Genomic DNA, 25120 nt, shown 5'->3' with positions numbered 1-25120 from the left:
TACAGGTATGGTGAGAAACGTTTAAAATCTACACAACCCCGTCGCGTCCTTTGATATATACTAGTGACGCGACAAAAGAGGCATTTGACATTGACCGGTATTGGCACCCTCGGAATTTGGCACGGACACACCTACCTGGACCATCTCTGATTCCATTCATTAGCCACTCGTAGGGAGCTACAGTATTTCACTAAGTAGATTGTTTTAAGATTTAAAAAGTAAAGAATATTTTGTTATTTTTATGTATGTTTCTTCACAAAGTTATATTTAATTATAAGTTTCATTAAAAGTATATTCATACAATTGAAGAATTTTTTGTACTAGGTACGTATATTCGTCACACATTTTGTTTTACCAAGTAAGTTTTTCTGATAATTTTAATTTTAGCCCTTATATCGTGGCTAGTGATTCAAAAATTTATTTTAAAAAAGTTTTGGCTCAAGACCATATAATGAAAAAGAAAACATTATTAAAAGAGAAAGACCGATGCCTAAATTAAATATAAATACGTCAACAAAAAATTTCGACATTTTGACGATAAAATTTATGACGAATGACGATTCTTTCGTAAAATTGAAGCAATTTGGAAATCAAAGAGGAATAGAATTTAACATTGGTAGACAATATAAAATAAATATTGAAAATTATAACAAGATAATTACGATTAATAGATATATCTAAATTAATAGATGTTATATGTTTTTTCTCAAAGCGAGAATTGGCATTTAGAGGGCGTAGGGAATTTCTTGAATCTAATAAGAAAGTTCAGTATAATTACCTCTGTTATTCATTAAGTACGTCAGATAATCTATTAAAAATACATTTAAAGAAGTATACGGTTTTTACTGGCTTATCGAACAAACGAATATGAACGGGCCCTGATGCGCAATTAATTGATTGCCCCTGAAAGTCGGCTTCTTACAGAAACACAGCTTCCCTATCATCAAATGTCACGGCACGTCACTGGTTTTTAAGCAACATTATTACCGAAGTTCATGCTAAAGCAGAAGGGAACAGACTTCTGATGACCTGCATGTTTCATATAGAGCAATAAAGACATGTTTAAAAGAGATTAGTATACTGGATTGTAAAATAAAACTTTCCTCACAATAGATGCAGCTGACCTTTGGATCTTTCTAAACAGAAAATACATGATGAAACATTCCTATACACCTTGCAGTGATGTGAAGTCACCAGCACAGATAGTAGGGAAGGCAATAGTGAAGGTCTAGAGGGTAAAAAATACAAATGAGAGAATTTCAGTAGACAGGCAAAGCAAAAGCAGTTTATACTTTTATTGAAAATTTCATTTTAGTGAAAAATAACTCACACGGGATATAGCTAGGGCCTAGGTTTACTGAATTGGAACACCCTTTAATTGTGGCATTCTGTGCATGTGCATTCTGTCTACACATCTAAGTAATATGTAACTAACTACAGAATCTAAATTTCATCTCCAATAATTATCATCTTTCTGGTCCTTTAAAGAGATATTTTACTAATATTGAGAAAGTTCAAGTAAAGATTTGCCAATTAAAAACTTTTGAAGAATTGGAAAATTTCTGTTTTAGTTTAATGTTATCCTTCTATTACCATTTATTATTATTATTCTGTAATATTTGCTGTAATATTGTTTTGTACATGTTCAAAAGATACATTTATATACATGAGCATATATATGCTTAAAATTTACATACAGACATTCATACATAAATTACAACACACTTATTTAACCAAAATTTATTTTAACATTTCATAGATTCACTACATTTATTAAAATCAATTTTTAAGCTGATATTCTGGATATTAATATTTAAAATTTTACTTGGGTTTAAACAAAAAACATATTTTTAATTCCTAATTATAATTTTATTTTTTTCTAAGTTATGTTAATTAATTACTAAAAGTAATTAATAAGTTTTTGTGTGTTTATATAAAAATTTATTTTCAAATCAAATACTGCTATAAATTTAATTTTTTAAATAAGTGATATAGTTACTTTGCTTGAATATTGTTTACATAATTCAGCATCATACTTAAGAAGATAAATGAATTAAAACAGCTTTAAATCTTTATTTAAAATTTATGTATATTAAATAATATATAAATTGCGAAGAAAATAAACATTCTAGTTCAATAAATATTTAATAGAATAAACTTGTTTATTTTAAATTAAATAAATAAATTGCGAAGAAAAATAAATTCCTGTTTAAGTTTATATAATATCTATATATATAATCGAGACGAGTTGATAATAATAATCAGTGCAGAGCCCAAACAGTTAGGAGTTGAAAGTTGAAATTTGGTACACAGTTAGGTTACGTCATGAGAACGCACACTAAGAAGGGATTTTTCGAAATACCTCCCCACAGGGGTGAGGGACAGGATCAAGTCTTAACACTTTCATCAACAATGGAAGTGTCAAGTAACAATGGAAGTGTTAAGTAACAATGGAAATGTCAACAATGGAAATGTTACATAAAATGGAATTGTTAAGAGAAAGCGATGTGCAAGACATTTTTTCGTTTTTGCGGGAAATCGAACATATTTTTAGACCCAACTAAAAATTCTGTAATTAGTCTGGAAACAGGGAGGAACCCAATTCATGCATTCTGCAAAAATGGGTAAGGTTGACTGTAATGTAATAATCTATAATTTTGCTAAAATGGTTAGGAGTTGAAAGTTGAAATTTGGTACACAGTTAGGGTACCAAATTTAAGTACCAAAGTGTTAAGTAACAATGGAGAACAAGAGAAAATCTTGCACGTTGCATGCAAGATTTACAGGCTCTGGGGAAAAAAAAAAGAAAAAAGAAAAAGGGTAATATGTTAGAACACATTCAGTTTTCAAATTTAAACAGATTAGTTCGGTTTTTCTCGACCTTTGTTCTTTAGAACATTCGATGAAAATCGAACGATATAATCAGAACACGTCGTGAAAATCAAACAATATTAGAACATTCGATTTTCAAATTCGACCTTTCTTTAGAAATACTTAGTTCGTTGATGAAATTACTCTTTTTCTTTTGTGACTATAACATAATAATCTCAATCTTTGCTATCGTTACTTTTGCCCGAGCAATGCCGGGCCTACCTGCTAGTTTGTAAATAATATATTGTTAATGGAAATTTTAAATAAATTACTTTTGTCTATGTATTTTTAATTGGAAAATTTCTGTTTTAGTTTAATGTTATCCTTCTGTTACCATTTATTATTATTAATATTTGCTGTAAATAATTATGTTTTCAATAATTATTTTAAAGTATCAAGTCTTAATTTGTTTTACTGTAGCAGTTAATAATTAAAATATTTCTGTACAATATTTCTAATTAATAATTATAATTAAATCATTTTACACCTTCCAGCATTGTTAATATATCTATAATGGTAGAAAGTATTCTTGACACTGTATTTGTGTCAAGAGTCTCTTTGGCAGCTTTGAAAGCTTTCTCTCTTTTAATATAGAAATAATACCTTCTGAAGAAATAATTATATCAAAAATAATGAATTTAATATGTAATGAACATCATCATTATAAATTTACTTAAATATTTTTGGACAATTTACTGTCCTGTTACTCAAAATTGTAAATTTCAGATTTTATGATATTTTACACTAGTATGAAAAAGATAGAGCTTGTAACTCATTTTTAAACATAAATGAATAAGCATTTTTTAATAAAATAATTATTTTTTATTATAACTATTATGCAGAAAATAACTCATTATGATATATTTGAATTAGTTTTTCTTGCTTTGAATAATTTTTATATAACTTATTCCTTGATTTGAGAGAGGTCAAACATCTAAAAAAAATCCAGAAAAGAGTTACTTAACTTTCCTGGCAACATTTGATGATGCCATCTGTCATGATATTTTATTTTAAAAACTTTTTATATTTTTAACTATTATAAAATGGCAAAAAGCTTAATTTTGAGGGGGACGAGTTTTATAAAAAATTGTAAATGCTAATAATGAGTAAAATTGTTATTAAGTCTGACCCTACTGGCATTACGACACATGACCCCCTTTAACTCCCCACCCCATTGACTTTTAACTACCAAAACTTAATAACATCAATCTCCCTAATATGCAAACCTCAAAATTTCAGAAAATTTCAACAAAAAGCACAGGAGTTATTAAGCTTCAAAGAGAATGAACAAAATTGTGCCCTCCTACACAGACACACTAATGTCCATACATACAGAAATTACCCCCAAATTTTTTTGCATTTCTAGATGTTTCAAGCTCCCCAGTCAAAAAATTTAAAAATCTGGGCGGGGGCATTTTTTGATCAATTGCCATACTTTCCCTCTGTTATATACAACAGCCAAGAAATTAGATATAATTATATAATGAGATATAAGCTTTTCAATTGTGAAAAATTTGTTTTTATGAATTGAATGGTTTGGCAAAAACATTAAAACTTGATAATATATGTTGTAAGAAAATAATGTATATGCTGTTTAATAATTTATACTTTTACATATTTACTTTATATAAATTACAGAATACAGTGATTTAATTAATGTATTTGAAAACATTAATAAATCATTAATTAAGGTTTAATTATATAATATTTACATCAAATTAAATGTATAATTAAAATATTGCAGTTTTAATGATATATTCTCAATAAACACTCTATCACACCAAAAACCAGCAAAATACTCCAACTAATTTAATAAAATAATGTTTTATTCCTTTTTTAAATGGTCATCTTAGTTTCTTCAAAAGTAGAATTTAATTGTATAAATTTTACTGTACTACATTACTGGTATATTATAAAAGTCTAGTTATATTAGATCATTTATTTATGCATTACATATAACTTGTTTTTTTGTCTCTAATAATCATTATATTATAGGCAAAAATAATATGATTGTAATATTTTGCTATTGAAGATTTTATAAGTTGGAATTTTTAAATTTTAATTGCAAATAGCCAGTGCTGGCTCAAAGGTAACTTGCATTTCAGGAAAACCAAGTTTTTGTCATTTCTGCTTCCAGTTGTTAATAGAGAGCATTTTTAGTACTGGTACTCTTCTATAGACTATTTATAAACAATTTTAAAGTACATAATTTTACAAATTTGTTATGTTTTTAAAAAATAAGCTATAATTTCTCTTTGAAACAAAATAAGCAAAATTTAGCAGCAGTAATCAAAATTAGTTTAAGCAGAGTTTGATTAATGGTTAATGCAAGTTTGGATTAAGTGAGAGTGCACTGTAATAGCATTATTTATCACATTTCTGTATATCCTAAAGCTGAATGACTGGTGATTATTCCATATTTATATTCTATACTAATGTCTTTTCAATGACTACCATTCTTGCTCTTTCACAAAGGTCTCAAGATGGCAGATGAAACCTTCATTTTGGCATTAAACTATATAAATGCATCAAAATTAACTTGAATCTATACTCATTGACAAAAAGTTATAAATCTAGATAGAATTATCCAATCAATGCAAAACTCTGAAAACAGTTGTCCAGATATGTATGTAAATGATCACAATTGTGCACCCAATTGCATGCCAGATAATGCCACCAAAGTGCCTTAAAATTGCTATTCCAGTATCTTATAAAAAGATATTCTCTTATATATCTTATATATCTCACAGACATGCTCTGTCTTCAGAATTTTCAGTTTACCTGTTGTTTGGAGGTTTTCACATGCCAGGCACATCTATACAACACAGTGAACAACATTAAACACAGCTGAGTTTGAGAAAGGCTGCATTATCAGGTTGAGGGAAACAGGATAGCCAGTTTGCTGAATTGACACCATATAGGCTGTTCTACCTGTCTGTATATTACTAAAGCAGATGTTGGAGCAGTAGCTGTATGAGAGAACATATGCATAGCATTCTGTTCCTGGATGCCTTATACACACATTAGGTCAGATTGTCTGATAGTGAGATTATGTTAATAGCTACAACCATCCAACCATCTTAATATATCTTTGCCAACCATCCAAAGACAGGTAGAAGCCTCACTACAGAACACTGTTTCTTCCTGTATCATTGGCAGGCAATTAGCAAATTTGCATATATGGAAACTGCCATTAGCATCAGTATAGCTGTTAGAGCCAGACAGCTGGGGCACTTGTCCAGGGTACTGTGCCTAAAGGAGCCCTGCCCTGTTTAGTTTTTGATTTTTTATGCTATCCCAGCTTTTTACATTAATTAGGCGTAATTTTCCATAGGAAATATATTGAATCACAATAATTTTCCATATCATATTTAAATCTTTATAGCATAGAAAATGTAAAAATTTAAAAGAGCTAACAAGAAAAGTACTTAATAATAATGTTAATAGCTGTGATGAGACAGTGCAAAAACTATTTGTTGTGTTAAAATTCAGTTTTAAAAAATTCCAAAAGTATTGAATTTGTGTTATCAGCAATTATTTGGTGTGATCTTTTATCTGAGTAAATAGGTTAAAGTGTGTGAAAAATTGACACTGATGTAAGTTTAGTAACATTGCTATTAAAGAGATTTACAGATTATTTTAAAAATTTTATAGAAAATGGTTTTGTAAAATCAAAATTAATAGCAAATAAAGTTTTACAAAATATGGCACTTCTCTTGTATTCAAAGAAGTCAGATATGAAGAAAATGAAAACATTTATTTGATTATGAAAAAATGGATACAAGTACAAATACTCCCAAAACAAATTTCTATGGAAACTACTTTCTAGCATTAATAAGTAGATTGAGAAACAAGCTTTACAAAAGGAAAGATTTAAGCAAATTGAAGAGCAAAGTGCCATTTTTAGTTTTCTTCACAATATTTCTATTAAAGATGATGAACAAGGATGACCTTATGAATCATTATGGAATTAGATTTAGCACTAAGGAACAGTGATAATTGGGATATAATTGTGATGATTTATATGATAAAATTAAAATATTTTGTGCCATATGCTGCAATGATATAACTAATGCAATTCTATTACAATGTTTAAATATGCTGTCTAAACTGCAGATTCTTTCCCGAATCTAACTGTTATCAACAGAACATGAAATATGTGGAAAATTAGATTTTAATGATATACAGTAGAGCATCGATTATCCGACTTAATTGGGGATAGGGGTTGGTCGGATAACTGAAAAGTATGAAAAAATACATTATTAGTATAGTGTATTAGGCCTGGTTTAAATACTAGCCTCCCTTTCATGGTCAAGCCAGTGCTGCCAGCTAAAACATGCAAAAATTTAACAAAAATAATATTAAAGTAGCCAAGACATAACCAAATATTGTAGCGCCACATCACTAGCGGACATTTGCATTTGCCGACTAGAACGCGGTCGGTTAACCGATAAGTCGCTTAATCGGGGGTCGGATAATCGATGCTCTACTGTAATAAGGATTTTGCTGAAAGAAAAGCACAAAGAATTTTATGATATAATTCTATTTAATTAATACTTTTCTTAATTTTTATATCTCAATTTTTTACACCATTGTAATGTTTTCAATTGTATAATCTATGTAGTTTTATTATTGTGTTTTTTGTATACAGATAAAAGAAATATCTTTATTTAGAATTTTTTTTTGAATAAACTTGTGATAAAAATTATATAATATATACTTTTGAAGGGCCTTGCATTTCATGATTGACCCAGGCCTCACTATTGCTAGTAGTAGCCCTGATTAGCATCCCAACATTGTTAGCTACATTTGTAATGGTTCACTGACAGAAATATGAACTGCTACAGACTGAGCATATTGTCTTCAATGATGAATTCAATTCTGTTTGAGAATAAACAAGTACCATGTTAGTGTGGAGAACCATTGACGAGTGCTTTAATCTCTTGTTTATTGTTGAGCAGCATACCACGACTAGCATTCTAATTTAAAAAGCTATCTTTTATGACAGTCAGTCATTCCTGGCCATGGTGCAAGAGATGTTGATGACAAGGCATAAGTTTAGAAAAATCATTATCTTGACATGTTGCCTTTCAAGATAGGACTGCAAATAGCCATTTTCCAGCAAGATAGTGCTTGGCTTCCTACAGCTAGATTTTTCCTGGAATGTCTCCATCATGTCTCACCTTGGCTTTCACAGTCTCCAGATTTATTGTCCATTGAGCATTAGTGAAATCTTACAAGATACCAGCTTCAGACATATACAGATGTGAGGGACACATCGGGAAAGGCAGTTGCAACATTTATGGGAAAGTATCAAAGGATCACATACAGTGCCTGTATGCCTCCATGCTTGACCATTTCACCTTTCACCACATGTACAGTACTTAGGCAAGAGGAAGTCCTAAAAGATATTAAAGGTTCCTTTAAACTGTAATGTTGTTCCACAAGAAATTGTTTTATTGCTATGATATGGTAAGTGTAAATACTTATTACCATGGTCATTATTCTCACGCAGTAAAGTTTCATTTGATTCCGATGCTTCCTTCTTGGTGTGTACTTTTTTGTCAATGAGTGTATTTCATTAATGACATAAAATTTAGTAATATAGCTTTCCACAATAATTAAGGAATCCAAATTTCTGTAACTATTAGCTGGGAACTCTTTAGAATGCTGTTTAATACAATAATATTCTAATTTAGTTTTTATACAGGCAATACATAACAGGTATATCAACAAATGCTACATGCAATGATAGGACATGCTCAATAAATATACAGCATTGTTTTACTACAGTGATTCTCAAAGTTTTGATATTTCTTAAATCTTAAAATTTCATAAGCATAAGGTATTCTTTTGTGAAGAAAATTGTTTGCAATCTATCCAAATGCAATATCTATCACAGCTTGATGTGAGTTTGATAACTAAGGGAAGGAATCAGTTAATTCCACTTCATGAATGGTCTAGGACAGGGATGTCCAACCCACGGCCCACTTTATATTTTTATGTGGCCCACTGCACTCTAAATTTTTTAGGTACAGTACATTTTCATTTATTTTAGTAAAGTATGTTGTAAAAATTATTCTCATTTCACTGGATACACTTTGATGTCATACTGATGTAATTGGTGACATAATTTGCAACTGACCAATCAAAAATATTGGTGGGTGGTCTGTCATTTTGATTGTTTCAGTTTCAAAGATTTTTGTAATGAAGTGGTGATGTTAGTGATAAAAAAAATTGAAAAATTGTGTGTCTTTTTCATCCACCTGATGAAAGGTACCCACCTTTCATCAGGTGGATGAAAAAGACACACAATTTCTGTTTTCAAAAGAGTGTCAGCCATTTTTAGTGACTTGAGGTTAGGCCTAATGCCAAAGTGGAAAGATTCTTTATAGAAATAAAGAATAAACTAGACCCTTCCACTTTGGCAGTTTTTTTAATTACAGGTATATAATACAGACATAGGTCTATCTATATATTTCTTGTAGAAAATAATAAAAGTTAACTCACGCCAAAGTTGCATATACTTCTGATAATTAGCACTGAGTTCAGCGTTAACGTAGATTCTTCTTTTTATTGCAAGCACTTTCGACGAAAAATTACGATCGTCGTCTTCAGGCGAATGTGGAAAGAACAAATTTGAAAGAGGCACGTGCCGAACGTTCCAAACCGAATAACGGAAGATTTTCGTTGGCGAATTTTTAAGAAATATAATGTATTCTTTTAGCGTTCGGTAACTTCGCCGGTTCGAAGGAGATTTTAGATCGGCACGAATTGACGGTGCATGCGCTGAAAAGCACACACGCTACGTGTGCGCTTGTCGGCGTGTTTGAGTGTTTATGCGCTTGTAAAGAGTGACCCAAATTTCGGGCAAGTCCAGGGTGGGGACGTTGCATGCCTCTGCTGTTATTGTGAGGATCTCTTCCCAGATGAATATTATTTTTCTATTGTTGGAGCTTTTTAGGAGCGCTGTTTCTGACCAAAGCGGAGTGTAACCCTGTTGTAGAACTTTTCTGGTCAGCTCTGTTGTTTGCCTTCCTTTATTTATATCATCCTGGTGTTCCGCGATACGGCAGGCGATCATTCTTGTTGTTGCCCCTATATATTTCTCTATTTCTCCTGTTGTTGGATTTTTTTAGTGGCACCGCGTAGACCCCCGATTTTTCTAATGCGCTGATTTTGTCTCGGTCGTTGCATATGGTTCTGCGTAGGCTGGGTAGAGGGGTCAAGGGGAGCACGAAGCCGTACCGCCGGAATACACGGCTAATGAGTATGGACTGTGCTCCTAGATATGGTAATGTTGACGGTACTATTGCCATTTCTTTTTTGTTGTGTAGCATGGTGAACGGGTGGATGGAATCGTTCACTCTACGCAGTACGTGCGTAAATTTGGCGCCTGTGAATCCAGCTTGTAATACTGCCATTCGTATGATTTCCAATTCATCGTTTATTAGGTCCTGCGATGAGGGAAGCAGTATCGCCCTTCTGATGAGAGCTGCTATGGCGGCATTGATATACCGCGATGGTTGGAAGGCGTCAGCTGGAGTGATGTGGGGAATCATGTCGGACTTGTGGTATACCGCAAACCGTGGTCCTTCCGGCGATTTCTGTATCTGCATATCCAGAAATGTTATTGTCTGGTTCCGCTCCTTTTCCCAAGTGAATTTGATGGTGGGATAAACGCCTCTTTCAAATTTGTTCTTTCCACATTCGCCTGAAGACGACGATCGTAATTTTTCGTCGAAAGTGCTTGCAATAAAAAGAAGAATCTACGTTAACGCTGAACTCAGTGCTAATTATCAGAAGTATATATATTTCTTTCGCTAACATAATAATTTAAATATTTTTAACCTCCAATTATATTCATTTAACTTTAAATTTATATTTTTAATAACTCAACATTTGGTCATGGCATCTAATACTAAGAAAAGAGAAAATTCTATATCTTTTGGCAAGAAAAATATTTTGTAATTGAAACATGTAATAATATTATATGCCTTATTTGTCACGATAAAATTGCCACGTGAAATTGTGCATTTTCAGAGTTTATTAAAAAGAAAAGAAAAATTTTCTGTTAACTTTGAAAAATATCGTAAATTATGTGAAGTTTTGTTAAAAGATTTAACAACCAGATTTTCTGACTTCAGAAAAGTAAAAACTGAATTAAAATTGTTTAGTGATCCAATTTCATTTAATTATGTGGAAGCACCAGCTGAATACCATATAGAACTCATTGAACTTGAATCTTTGAAAACTTATCATAGAGATATGAATTGCGACTGCACACTGGGGTGTATATGACAAAAAATGGACTCACTTGAACCTTTAACCAGTGTGTAATATGATTAATGTTAAAAATCAAATGTTTTCTTAACCCCTTTTGGGTTCTTCCTCAGGAAAATCAGCTGGATCTTCTAAAACGAATACAAATATGAGATTTTGAACAAAATCAAACGATGGATATTTTGAATGTCCACATCCTCTGTGCATCCATTCCCATGACGTGATTTAATTGTGTTCTAATTTTCAACATCCAAACAGTTGTCAATAACAAGTTAGAACTCCTAAAATACATGTGAACATGTGCGAGATGTAATATCCATAACATATGCGCATGTGTTCCTGTAGTTTCCTTAAAAAATTAGGAATAGAATGTTAACTTTCAATGTGTAGTGTAGCCTGCTAGGCCATTGAAAGTTCAGTCTCATCCCTTGAATTAATGCAGGTGGATGTGTTGAATGCTTTAAAAATCTCCATTGCCTCCAACCATTTGAGGTGTTCAAGGTGTGGGGTGGTGACTATTAATCTTGCTCTTGTCACAATACATTTCTGATATATTTTAAAATAATTTGGATGGACTAATCTCATGCAAATTCAAATAACTTATGATATAACAGTATTTAAGAAAGATATTTATTTGTTCTCAAATACAAATTTTTTTAATCTGTACATGTGGTTTTTTAATCTTTAAAGAAGAAAGATATTTGTAGAATAAAATATATATTTCTGTTTGCAATATACATTTGGAATCCAATATAAGTTGATCTCATGGTCCAAAACGTCAGCCTGCATTATAAGTGAGTCCATTTTCTGTTAAATACAATATTTCAGTAGACAGACATATCAGCAACTGATTGCTCAACAAGTGAATGGATAAAAATACATTAATTGTTTATAATAGCTGTATATTTTGTTGTATACTTCATTTTAAAGTTGCTCCATATGTTGTAGTCATTTACTTGGCATAGATTATACACACAAATTTGTTGTAGTATTTATAAAAACATATTATTACATAGTATTTATAAAGACAATCTACACCAAATTAATTATAGTGCAATGGCAATGGCAGCATAAATAATTTTTGTTTTATATATATACCATGGTACGATCCAAAAGTTCGGGGAATGCAGTAATCTACGACAACAAAAGCATGTATTTGAAGTTACAGTGTATGAAATGGATTCTACCAAACCATTTCTATGTGTTCAGGTTAATTTCACCCATGTCATGTGATTAAACCGCAAGCGCTGCTGTTTTTTTCTGGAGATAGTTACCTTTGTCCTGTGATGATATCAAAGTGAAGTTTCAAGAACAACCTCCAACATTTCGACTTCACCGTGACCTTTCACCGTAGAATCACCGTACACCTTTCTTAGCAAGTTTAAAATCTCCGTAAGTGTTTTACCTAAACGCTGACAAAATTTAATGTTGGAGGTTGTTCTTGAAACTCCACTTTGATTACGTCGCAGGACAAAGGTAACTATCTCCGGAAAAAAAACAGCAGCACTCGCGGTTTAATCACATGACATGGGTGAAATTAACCTGAACATGTAGAAATGGTTTGGTAGAATCCATTTCATACGCTGTAACTTCAAATACATGCTTTTGTTGTCGTAGATTACTGCATTCCCCGAACTTTTGGATTGTACCACGTATATACATTATAATATATATATTATATATAATTTATAAATAATAAATAATTTTTGTTTTATATATATATATATATAAAACAAAAATTATTTATTATTTAAAAATTATTTCAATGATTTTCATGTATATGAAAATCATTGAAATTAAGGCAAAGAAAGTATTAAAGGTACAAAAATAAAAAGGTTGAAGTGCAACGTGAAGCTTGTGGGGATAAAAGCATTGACACCAAAGCAAGGGTTTTATCTATTCCACATTGTAAGTGATACTCATTCTATTGAGCTATGTTATAAGTATATAATTTACATATATGATTATAATACATTATGTTTTTAGTAATTATTACCTTATATATATATAATGTTTAAATTATTCATATTTATTGTATAAACTTGAATCTTTCATTTAAAAAAAACCATTTTTATTAGGGTTTGACTTCAAGCCAAGCTAAAGTCATATATGATCGTGATGGACCTAATGCTTTAACACCCCCAAAAGGAACACCGGAGTGGGTGAAGTTTTGTAAAAATTTATTTGGAGGTTTTGCCCTTCTTTTATGGATAGGTGCAATCCTGTGTTTTGTTGCCTATTCCATTCAAGCTGCATCATTGGAGGAAGCTCCTGATGACAATGTAAATATTATTTCTTATTTTTATCATTATGATTATTTTAATATTTATTAAGCTAAAACTGTAATTAATTAGGATCCTTCTGGGTTTTCTTTATAGAATGTATGTGCAAAATTATATATAACCAATTCAGCATTTTAGGCATGGTTTATTAATAATATATTTTTTCAGTTACAAATAATTGTAAAAACATATTCTCCTGCTTGCAAAGTTTAGTATTCTGTATTTATGTGAATTAAAAATTAAAAATATATGAAATCTATATATATGATTTAATTATTTATTAACTATAATATACAGTACATTTAAGGATAAAAATTTCAAATAGGTTTTTAACATTTAAATTAAGTCTGTTTTTTCTTAGCAAAACTAATCCTGATAGTAAGTTTTACATTTTATTGGATCTGTAATTGAAATAAATTTTCAAAAAATCCAATAAGAAATTTATTTATTTATGTTGATGATGTTTATGTTGTAGATACGTTGTTGTATGACACATACAGAAATAGCAGATTTTCATAAGAAATCAATTGTTATTTATTTAATACTTTCAAATTATTTTCTTATCTGTAGAATCAAAAACAAGAACAATAAGATGGCATTTATTAGATTTTTATTTAAACAAGCAAAAAAAAGGATACTGCAACTGCAAACTTAATGAGACTTGATGAAAGAAGTAAAATATATAAAGAATATAGCAAAACAGTTTGAATTTAATTTACTAAAAAAATTAAATGTGTGAAAAGTACATTTAATTTATGTACAAACCAACAAAGGTACTAAGAAAGAAACTGCTATAACAAATAAAGATAATTTGAAAAAAGTATGAATTTATTTGGGATAGTGAGGAATGAAAAGAATCAACAAAATAACAACAAAAGTCAATAGTTTATGCAATATTGGTTTATGATAAAAAGAAAATCTAATAATTAAATATAAAAGGATTGTGACAAGAAGTTTATGAAGAGTTGGCAATCATAAACAAGATTTTATGAAAGCATATATAATGATACTAAATGCATGCTGTCTTTATGTATTCCTTTATGTTTATTCATTTAATATCAATGTGTTCTAAGTAAAATGTTGAAATTAAATGCAAAATGGTAAACTATTACAGAGAGATAAAGAAAAGTATCCAATATGCATAGCAGAAAAATTTAGAATGGAGAAATTGTGTAAACATGAAAAATTAATGAATATTGAAAAGAAAATTAAAGATTAGACCCATGGATTTGAGTTTTGATGCATATAGTACAGTGAATAATTTGTGCAAGTTTAAATTCTGTTTTAAGTTGTAAACTTTTTGTGTATCTGTGTTGTGTAATATGGTGAGCCAAATAAAATAATGGAAGAGCTTTAAATTTTAAAGTTTGAGAAAGCTTTCCTAAGAGATATCTGAAATAATAGGAAATCTGTATGAAAAATATTCATTTTAAATTATAAAATTCACTGGATGGTAATTCTTGACTTCAATTTGTTTTTGATGGATTTTGTCTTCAATTTTGATTTTAATTAATAATTAATTTTTTCCTTTTCTAAAAATGATTAGATAGTTGTTTAAAAGTTATTTAATTTTTTTGTTTTTTGCAAAATTAATAAAATAATTAATATTCTAAAATAATTATTTTTTAATTTAAATATTATTATTGATTTATACATTTGCTTAATGATTTTTATTCTTAAACTTATTTTACTATTATTATTGGTTTAATATTATTTTCTAGCTTTTGAATCATAAAATTTTAATAAATAATGCAATGGTTGATGTAAAATGGGTGTTTGAGAAAAATTGTCACATGGAAAAGTGTTGTACTAATTTGCGAAATGCAAGCAAGAAAGTCAATTTTGTATTTTATGGAAAATTAAATTGTTGCTTTATTATGGTAATATTATCAGGTATTCAGTAAAGACCTGAATGTTACAAAAACAGATTACCACACTTAAAAAAGCAAAAAGCTCCAAAACACCGTGAAAATCAAGAAAATCAGTTTCAAGTCCAACGCTGGTCATCGAGTTGTTCATTTCAAGGCAAAACTGTCATTTTTGATGTTGAAGCTTTATGCTAAAAAATACATCCAGAAACATTATTACTTCTCAAATATTGGTGACATTCCTGCAGTTGTGAAATATACTCAAACTAAAAAATTTTCAGTTAAGATTATGTATGGTTCCATTAAAGGTTTGTCAAAGCTATATGTTTGTGAGAAAAATAATGCACCAGATGCTGAAACATATATTGGAACAATGATTGAAGAAATAATTATTGCCATTTATAGTACAGAACTTTAAGGGGGAAAAAACTATATATTTTGGCTGGATAAAGCAGGTTGTCATTATGCGAAATATGCAAAGAAAACCTTTGCCCTTTTACAAGAAAATCAATTTTCCTTTGCTCTCAAACAGGAAAAACCCAACAAACATTTCACATTGTTGATTTTATGAAGATTTTTGGGTTATTTTAGTTTGAGCTTTTTATAAGAATGGCTGATGGACAGGTTAACTTCACTGGAAAAAACAGTTGGATTCCTGAGATATAAGGATATAATGAGTTTTTTTCTACTGTTTTATTAAGTTTTGCTGAAAAGTTAAAATTGTCCCTCTAATTTATTAACTAAAATTGAAATATTTTGTTTAAACACATCCTATTATATTAGGTAATTGATTTATTGTATTGTTTTTACTAGTTTTAAAAATCTGAAACCAATTTTTTATTTTTCCATAATGACAGAACTATTTTTTACATGAATTTTATGGAAAAGTAGCTACTGTATAAAAACAGATTTGGGTTTGTACTCATATTTAATATGAAAATTGAATAAACATATATCATTAATAATTATTCAAAATTAATATTAATTATCAGTTATTAAAATTTGAATATTAAGTTCAAAATTGACATTCATTAATTACAGAATTATTAAAATTAATATCAAATCAACTTAAATGTTGATTTGGTATTAGTTCACTAATAAATCAGTTAAATTCAAACTACATGGTATAAGTATTACAGTAATTTCAAAATAATTAATGATTATTAAATTTAAAAAAATAAATTATCCTAAAGTAAATCATAAATAATAAATTATTAATTTTTTAGTTATTCAAGTGTCTTTAATTATTAAATGAAGTTATCATTTCCCTTAAAATATAAAAACATTGGTAATTTATGAATAAACATATCATTAAATGGGATGAGATAGATAATTCAATTTTGATTTTTTTAAAACACTTGATTATCTTCAAAGTGATATAAAATGTGTTTATATCTATATAAAGTCTGTTTTCTCTACTACAAAATAAGTAAGTAACAAATATGAAATAAATAAAGATTAAGGAAAAATTAAGCAAATAAAATATTATCAATCTTACACTAGGTTGGGATGACTTTGATAGCTGTCTGAAATAGCATAGAACTAGTAAACACAATTACAGTATATCTATGTTTTCCATTATTCAGCATAGTGCTTGCTATCTGCTAGCGGATATGTGAAATATTTAATTTCCTGCTGACGTGTTAGAAGGAACCCAACAGCTAGCATCCTGCTAATAAAAATGGATTGCATTTTCACAGCATTTTAAATGTTTAGAGTATTTGTTCAGAATCTGTTATAAATCCCAATTCTAGCTTTTTCAAAAATGACTACAATGAGCTACAAGATTTGTCTTTAATAGCTGCAATCGATTCCAACAAGGATTATTGGGAAGATAGGTCCAAAATATCCGGCTATGTTCATGTTATCGTGCCTAAATACAATGACGATATTTTCAAGCAAGCATAGGTTAGCTGCACTGAATGATGTCTGGAGTTCTTTAAAATAAGTTTTGATATTGGTTGCTGTTTCTAATGAAAATATGAAACATTTACTTATTTTAAAACAAAATTATACTCAATACATAATTAATTACTTTCATTCATAAGATCTTTAACAAGCAATAGTGATAAATTATAAAGGTACACAAAACAATGTGCTGTGAGTACAAATATGCCGTAGATTGCATTATAAAATATAGATATTTAAAAAAATAAAATATATATATATATATAATATATATATATATATATATATATATAATAGTTCTGCTGAAAGTTTTGACATGTGGGTTATATAATGCTAATTATTATATTATTACTTGATATCTAAAATCAAGATACAAATAAGATAACTAAGAAATTTAGTCTATGTATCTGACATACGAAGACAAAAAGAGTTACGCCTGTCAAACTCTTTCAGATAGGCAAAAGCTAAAAATATGTTTATTTTAGCTGTTTGTAAATTGTCATAAGTTATTTCATCCATATTTAAAAGAAAATTTTGATTTTCTTGTTCAATTAAAACCTTCAAACATACTTCGCTCGTTGTCTTAGCAAAAAGCTAGCGCTAATGAAATTTTGTAAGCATTTTGAAATGGCGCTACAAGCAAGCTAAATGTCGGTACGACAATATTCACGCCAAAGACCGTATAAACGATGCAAAAAGTTCACTGAGTTCAGCGTTATATCCACGTTTGCTTGTCGCAAATGTGGATATAACGCTTTTTTATATAACGTTTTTATATAACGCTTTTTTATATAACGTTTTTTTTTTTTTGAATTTTTAATTTACGTTTGTAATGGCTTTGGTAAAGCTTTTTGCGTTCCATTCTGCATCGATTTGTTTCTTTTTAAAGTTTTTCGGCAAATTTACGATCTCGCCTGAAGACGACGACAGTAAGGTTCGTCGAAAGTACTTGCGACAAGCAAACGTGGATATAACGCTGAACTCAGTGAACTTTTTGTATCGTTTAAGCAAGCTAAAATATGGAATGTATAAAAAGTTTTATCACTGCGCTGATGTCTTGCTGAATAATGGAAAATGTGGTATATATATTATTCTAGCCACTGTCATTTTTTTGGTCAGGCAGAAAAGCAACTATTGATAATTTTCTTGTCTTGAAATTCAATCAATGTCACTCCATATTATAAACATGGCTACTGCCAACTTACATCAAGCATAGCATTTCTGTAAATTTGGTTATTAATAACTTACTATACAATACCTTAATGAGAAATGTACCTCACACGGAGAAGAAACTAATTCTTGCTCCACCTATTTTTCATACTCACAAAAACCATCAAAACGGAACACTTTTTCAGGAACATATAAAAATTTTCAAACATCTATAAACTATCACAAATTGATGCTGATTTGCTTTGCTAATGCTTGCAGTTCACTGCTGCCACATCATGGATGTTAATGGATTATTCATAGTGCAAAATTTGAAGCATAAATAAACTTGAGTATTGTTATAAAAATGTCTCCCTAAAATCAATCTCTCTCCATTTGGCAGTATTGAGAATATGAATAAAATGAATAGTATGAATTATTAAAATAATTTGCCATATTTAAATCTGAAGAATTAAAACTAATAGAAAAATAAAAGTATCAGTAGATATCATGAAAATGATTATAGACAGTTAGATACTATGTATCCAAGTGAATCTTAGCCAATGCCAGTTGCTGATATGGCTAGAATGAGTTTTAGTTCTTTTTATTATAGCAACATTGGCTAAAAAAAATTTTAAATTTACCATTGGTTACTACCAATGGTAAATTAAAAAGTTTTTTTTTAATGAATCTCCACAACTTTTATGACAAAGTTTTCTTGATTAATTGAAAAGATGAGAGTTCTTTCAAATGAATTTTTAGATGTTAAATTTAATGAGTTGCATTTTAAGTCATTTTGAAATGTTTATTTGCTACTTGTCTTTTTATTTTATATCTATTACATGCAAAAATCCACTAACACAGAAATTGAAAGACAAAATTTTTTCAATGAAATAAATTCATAACTACATTTTGACTATAAATTCTTATAATTTTATCATAATAATATATCATATTTAAATACTGTATTTATACACAAATAAAGCAGGTCTTATAAATATGAAAATTGCTTGTTTTCACATTTTTGAAACACATGTCCTGATATGTTTATAAAAGCACTGCACTGCTGTGTGAATGTAAATTAAATGTAAATGTATTGATACAGTAACTATTCAGTGACATCTCTGTGATAACCATAATTAAAAATAAAAAGCCAAATTAAAAAATGCTTCATATAAAAGTTTTAAAAATATATAAGTTTTTTAGGTACTTTGTAGAATATGTAGTGTTGATTTTATCCCATGTATAAGAGCATGCTCTTATACATGGGATAAAAATAAGAGCATATTCTTATATGCGTGGAAATAGGTTTTAAAATTTTAATCATATTGTTTCTTGGTTATTGTAATTTTCTGCCTCTAATACACAGTGACATATAATAAGTAATGGCGATTTTTCTTTGACAAAAATGTCTTACCATCAGGTAATTTTACAAATTTATGTTGTTGTTTATTTGCTTTATGAGTGCATCAGAAATTAAATGTGCAATTTACAATGAATGTAATAAGTAATTAAAAATGAAGTATTCTCAATCTAGAAAAGAAATTAAACAGTTCATTTTAATTGGTAAAGAAAAGATTAGAATTTTGAATTATGAATTTCTGTTTTACTATGGTGGAAACCCGTATATTAAAAAATTATTTTTGAGTGCAGAGAATCAGTTGCACTTGTTAATGATATGGCACAATAATTAAATGTTACATATAATACTTCAATGGATAATAAATATACACTGTATAACAATAACTCTTAAGTTTATTCATGTTTAACTACAATTCAGGTTTATACCAGTTAAGGGGTAGTGCAAATAATGAGAAAGTTTCACTTCATATAATGACAACTGACAATATAATGTGAAACTTTTATTGTAACATCTAATAGCTGGTGATTTACAAAGTGAAATCTGAATACATAAAATATGTTTGAGAGAACAATTAATTAATTTAGATATAACCATACTTAGAGCATATAGCATGGCCTTCTACAGCTCTCAGCTGTAGAAGGCTGTGGATGCTAAAGTCATTCTCAGTCAGTGCCTAGAGTGACCAGTATGGTCATATTTGAATTATTTAATTAATTAATAGCTCTGGGAGTGAAGATTAGATGGGATTCAGGTAGTGTAACTGGCAACAAAGCTGCATGGCAAACAGAAGTTGTAGGTTTGAGTCCTGCTCCAAGCTAAGGCATGGCAAAGAGTTGTAGGCTTGACTCCATTCTTTTTTTACAGAATAGTCTAAATTAAATTTATTAATTAATTTATTTCTAATGATTAAATTTATCAAGAGATGACAGCCTGATCATTTACGTCTACTCTTTGATTCTGATTATTAAGTAGTCTTAATATAGCCAAATAAAATCTGGCAGATTGTTTGTCAATATTAAAGTATCGGATTGTTGTAATTTATAAATGGTATTATACGTTATTTTCTTATAATACAACTTATATTATTGGTAGTTAAGATAAAACAAAATTTCAACTTCAATTATGGATGCTTGATGTCTACAAAAAAAAATCCTGTCAGTGGCATAGCTAGGGGGGGGGTGCAGTCCACACCAGGCCCCTGGAAAGCGATAGGTCCATGGGGGCCCCAAAATCACAAGGAAAAAAGACCCAAAAATTTTTCATGGCAATCAGAACAAAGCAAAATTTGGCATTTGGATGCTTGAGCTGGGGCCCCTATTATACAGGAAAACCAGCAACTCAACTGTAATCTAGTTATACACTATATAAACCACTACACAAAAATATTTTAGTCTGTTTACGTAAACAAAACAAAAAAATACCTAACGCATCATTCATCAAACGAAAGAAATTGAATGTCTAAACACAATGTTTTTAATGGAATAAATAAATTCAAAAGCCGAAATTTATAGAAAAAAATTGTTTTCGTTTGGACGTTCCTGATTACCATTACGGAAAAAGGACATCCCTGCTGAAAAATTTTTTTAGGGGCCTACAAATCTGGTTCTGCACCGGGCCCGGAGAACCATAGCTATGCCACTGGATTCTGTGTATGTGGAGAGTCTCAGAACAGCATTGGTGCTGAGAAATAAAATGTATCATATTAGAAAAAGTATCATAAAGAAACAAACATTCAGGATCAAAAAAGACTATTAAAACTTTTATAAACAAAGAGTAGATCAAAGTAACATAATTGTTTTTTGTAGTTGAGTTAGCCTATATGTAGTCTTGGCCAACCATCTTCAATGAAATTAATAAAAGGCAAGTTACAAAACCTATTTAATAATAAATATATTTTTGACAGAGCTTTTTCTATGTTGGAAATAGCAGCAGATGACTAAACAGTTAAGCCATAATCAACAATAGTTTGCAAATTTGCAAAAAGAATGATTGTAAAACCATCATATTGGAAATTTTTTGGTATTGTCACAATAAAATTCCTCAGCAGATAACCAATTCTTTTACAGTTTTATCATGTTTTGAAATGTTTAATTTTTGATTAAAAATTATACCAAGATTAATAATTTGGTCAATGTATGATATACATTTGAGATAATTAAAAATAAAATATATTCTTATCCAAATCTAAACAATAATATTTAAAAAATTCCATTTTTATAATGGAATTTTTTAAATATTATTGTTTAGATTTATTTATTATCTATTAAATTTTTATAAAATTTAACAAATTTATAAAATTTTATTATTTACTATCCATTATTAAATCAAAACAATTTTTAGTTTTTTAATTATAATTATGTTGTTATTAATTTACAATTATTTTATAGCTCTACCTCGGTATTGTGTTGTCGGTTGTTGTAATCGTCACAGGTTGTTTCTCCTATTATCAAGAATCAAAAAGTTCAAAAATTATGGAATCATTTAAGAATATGGTACCTCAGGTAAGAAACTTTATTCATTAATTTTGAATTTTCATTTTTGTTATATTGTTATGATAGGTATTTGACAATTTAGTTAATAGCATGTAACTTTTACATTTTACTCTATTATTTTTAATTTTTTTGAATAATAATAAAATTTATTATATGAAATTTATAATTTATGTAAAATAATTTTATTTTAGTATGCAATGATCATTCGAGATGGACAAAAGACAACATTACCAGCAGAAGACGTTGTAAAAGGTGATGTTGTAGAAATTAAGGGTGGTGATAGGATTCCAGCAGATATTAGAATTACCTCTGCTCATGGATTGAAAGTAGACAATTCATCACTAACTGGAGAATCTGAACCTCAGTCAAGATCACCCGAAATGACAAATATAAATCCCTTAGAAACAAAAAATTTGGCATTTTTTTCTACAAATTGTGTAGAAGGTTTAAAAATATTTTTTTAATATTTTTTTGATATTTAATTAATTTACAATATATTTTATATAAGGTATTTTTATAAGATTAATACTGAAATATTAATTTTAAATACAGTTATTTCTCCTGTAATATGATATGTGTGTTCTTAAAAATCACTGTTATAAAATTTCATTCAATAAAACTAACTGAACTTTTGGGAAAAATACAGAGTTAGGAATAAAACTCTCAAAACTTGTAGTCTTTCAAAATATTTTTTTATTATTTTGAGCTTTCTTCTTTCATCCACTACTTAGATTCTTATAATAGGGATACTTACTCATGTTTATAATGCAACATTAAAAACACTTTTATCAAAAAAAGATCAGTTTTTGGATCATAAATTTGGAAGATCAGTGCAATACACACTTTTCACCAAAAGATAGGTAGTGTTTACTATGAGCTAATGAGAAAGGTGTATATTTACCAATTGTTATGTAGATTGTTATGTAGGTACTAGATTTACACAACAGCATTAACAAAACACAAAACAAAAACTTTATTACAGCCCTTAGGTAAAATATACACAAAAACTTAAGATGTAATGCCAGTTCTAGGAGTAAATTCCAGCAGCCACACATGATAATTAGACAACCTGTACTGAAATCACCACAAAATTACAAAAAATAAGATATTAATTACTATTACACTTAAGATAAGAATACAAACAAAATTACCTTAAACTTGACTCATACCACTAAGTCTTAAAAACTAAAATTATAATTACATAGATAAAAAGTGAAAGATAGGGGTGAAGGGTAGTTAAGATGAAGGACAGAAAGACAAAGGGATACCAGGTTCTTCAAAAAATTTCTTGGTGTAGTTTGATGGATGTTGACAAACAAAACCTTTTCCAACTATGATCTTCACAATTGAGTCCACTGATGAATTTCCTTTCATAAGGTTAACAGTCTTACTATCTTACTACAGAATTTGTCTCAAACAAAGGGCCATGGTCATTACACCTATCCCCTACTGAAGAGGACCAACTTTGCTCCGCTCTCTCTCCAAATTCAGATCAATATGAGAGATTCAACCACAACTATAATCAACCAAGTAGTGAGGTTTTAATTTTTTTATTCCTGTCTTGTTCTCCAGGACCCTATTGTCCTTTTCTCTAACACTAAAGTCCTGGATCCCACTATGAGAGATGGGCCAAAATCATTCTTCCTAAGTTCCTTTCTGTAGAAGACTGTTATGAGTCCCCACTTTTTCCTTTAGCCTTACTCAGCCATCAGTCAAACCAGTTCTTCCAGAAAGGGGAGGCCCAACCCCATGAAGAAACATGCATAGAGAAAGATCAAAGGCAGGAGTTAAATGTAAAAGGACAGAAAAGATTGAAGAAAGAACACTATATTCTAAATCAGGGGTCGCCAAAGTGGTCAATATCGACCCCCAGGGGTCAATGTGGCTAGGGGGTCGATTGGGGGGTCGATGCAGCTAAGGGGTCGATTGGGGTAGATGGAAAAATTTAAACTAAATTAATTTTAGTTAGTGTTAGCCTTTTCTTTGTCTCTTTGTTCTCTCTTTTCGTAAAACTTCCCAACAACCGTTATCGCCTTTGGGTAGGATTAGCCATTCTAAGAATTGGGGAAGACAATAGAAGGTAGTGTGGTGTGGGGAAGAGTGGCCAAGAGATAAGATACTTTTTGACTAGACACAAAGGGTGTCAGAAGGAGCTCCGAACGAAGTTTGTATAGAGGAGAGAAGTTCGAGAGAGTCCAGCGAGGGACCGAGATAGTTTGGAGTATCTGGACCATACTTGGACGGTATTTGGACCGTACTGAATCACTTGTATGAACACCAAATATTACTACGAAACTTGCAGAGGTCACAGACAAAGGTTTATAGAAGGTAAGCTAAATTTATTCGATAAAAATACTAGCATAGAAAGCTAAATAATCGTTTTTCTTTTCGAAACGAATTTTGTTCGCTAGAGTCAGACTTCAGCACGGGCTTTGAGTCCCACCTCGGTCGAGGGCGGTAACGTGCTAGCCTTTTTTTTTTTTTTTAGATCCAATAAACTACGTGCTGCGGTTTTTGGTTATGTATCTATTTGTTAAAAGAAAAAACTAAGTATACATTTAAAAGCAGCAACGCATCGTTTATTAGATTTAATATCCAAAAAAGCTAGGATTGATGAAGCGGTGGCAAGCTAAACTTGGTTAGAAAATTGTAGTTACTTTTGTTCGCCTTGATACGATGTAACTTCATTTCTTTTATTAGTTATAGAACCCCAATTCTGTAACGGCAGCTTCAGTTTCTAAAAAAAAATGTTGACAATATTCATTGGATTATTTAAAGTTTGGATTTATTCCTTCTCCAACAAATGAAACGATGCCTGTGTGTCTTTTTTGTGAGAAAACTTTTTTAAATGATGCGATGAAACCAGCTAAAATGAAAGACCATCTTGAGAGAGTTCATTCTGATAAA

At 29.7% G+C, this 25120-nt stretch overlaps 1 protein-coding gene across 1 annotated transcript in view; it reads left to right on the top strand.

Annotated features, from left to right (window-relative positions):
- Positions 1-25120, top strand: part of LOC136977666 (sodium/potassium-transporting ATPase subunit alpha-like) — a 123398-nt gene that overhangs the window by 43933 nt on the left and 54345 nt on the right. The window contains exons 4-6 of the mRNA XM_067273199.1: positions 13233-13436; positions 22109-22222; positions 22405-22657. Coding sequence (XP_067129300.1) covers positions 13233-13436; positions 22109-22222; positions 22405-22657 — 571 coding nt within the window. The remainder of the gene's footprint in view (positions 1-13232; positions 13437-22108; positions 22223-22404; positions 22658-25120) is intronic.

The sequence above is a fragment of the Centruroides vittatus genome, unplaced genomic scaffold, assembly GCF_030686945.1.
Source record: "Centruroides vittatus isolate TY-2023 unplaced genomic scaffold, ASM3068694v2 contig_466, whole genome shotgun sequence".
Lineage (NCBI taxonomy): Eukaryota > Metazoa > Arthropoda > Arachnida > Scorpiones > Buthidae > Centruroides > Centruroides vittatus.
This window is presented reverse-complemented; position numbering and strand designations above follow the sequence as displayed.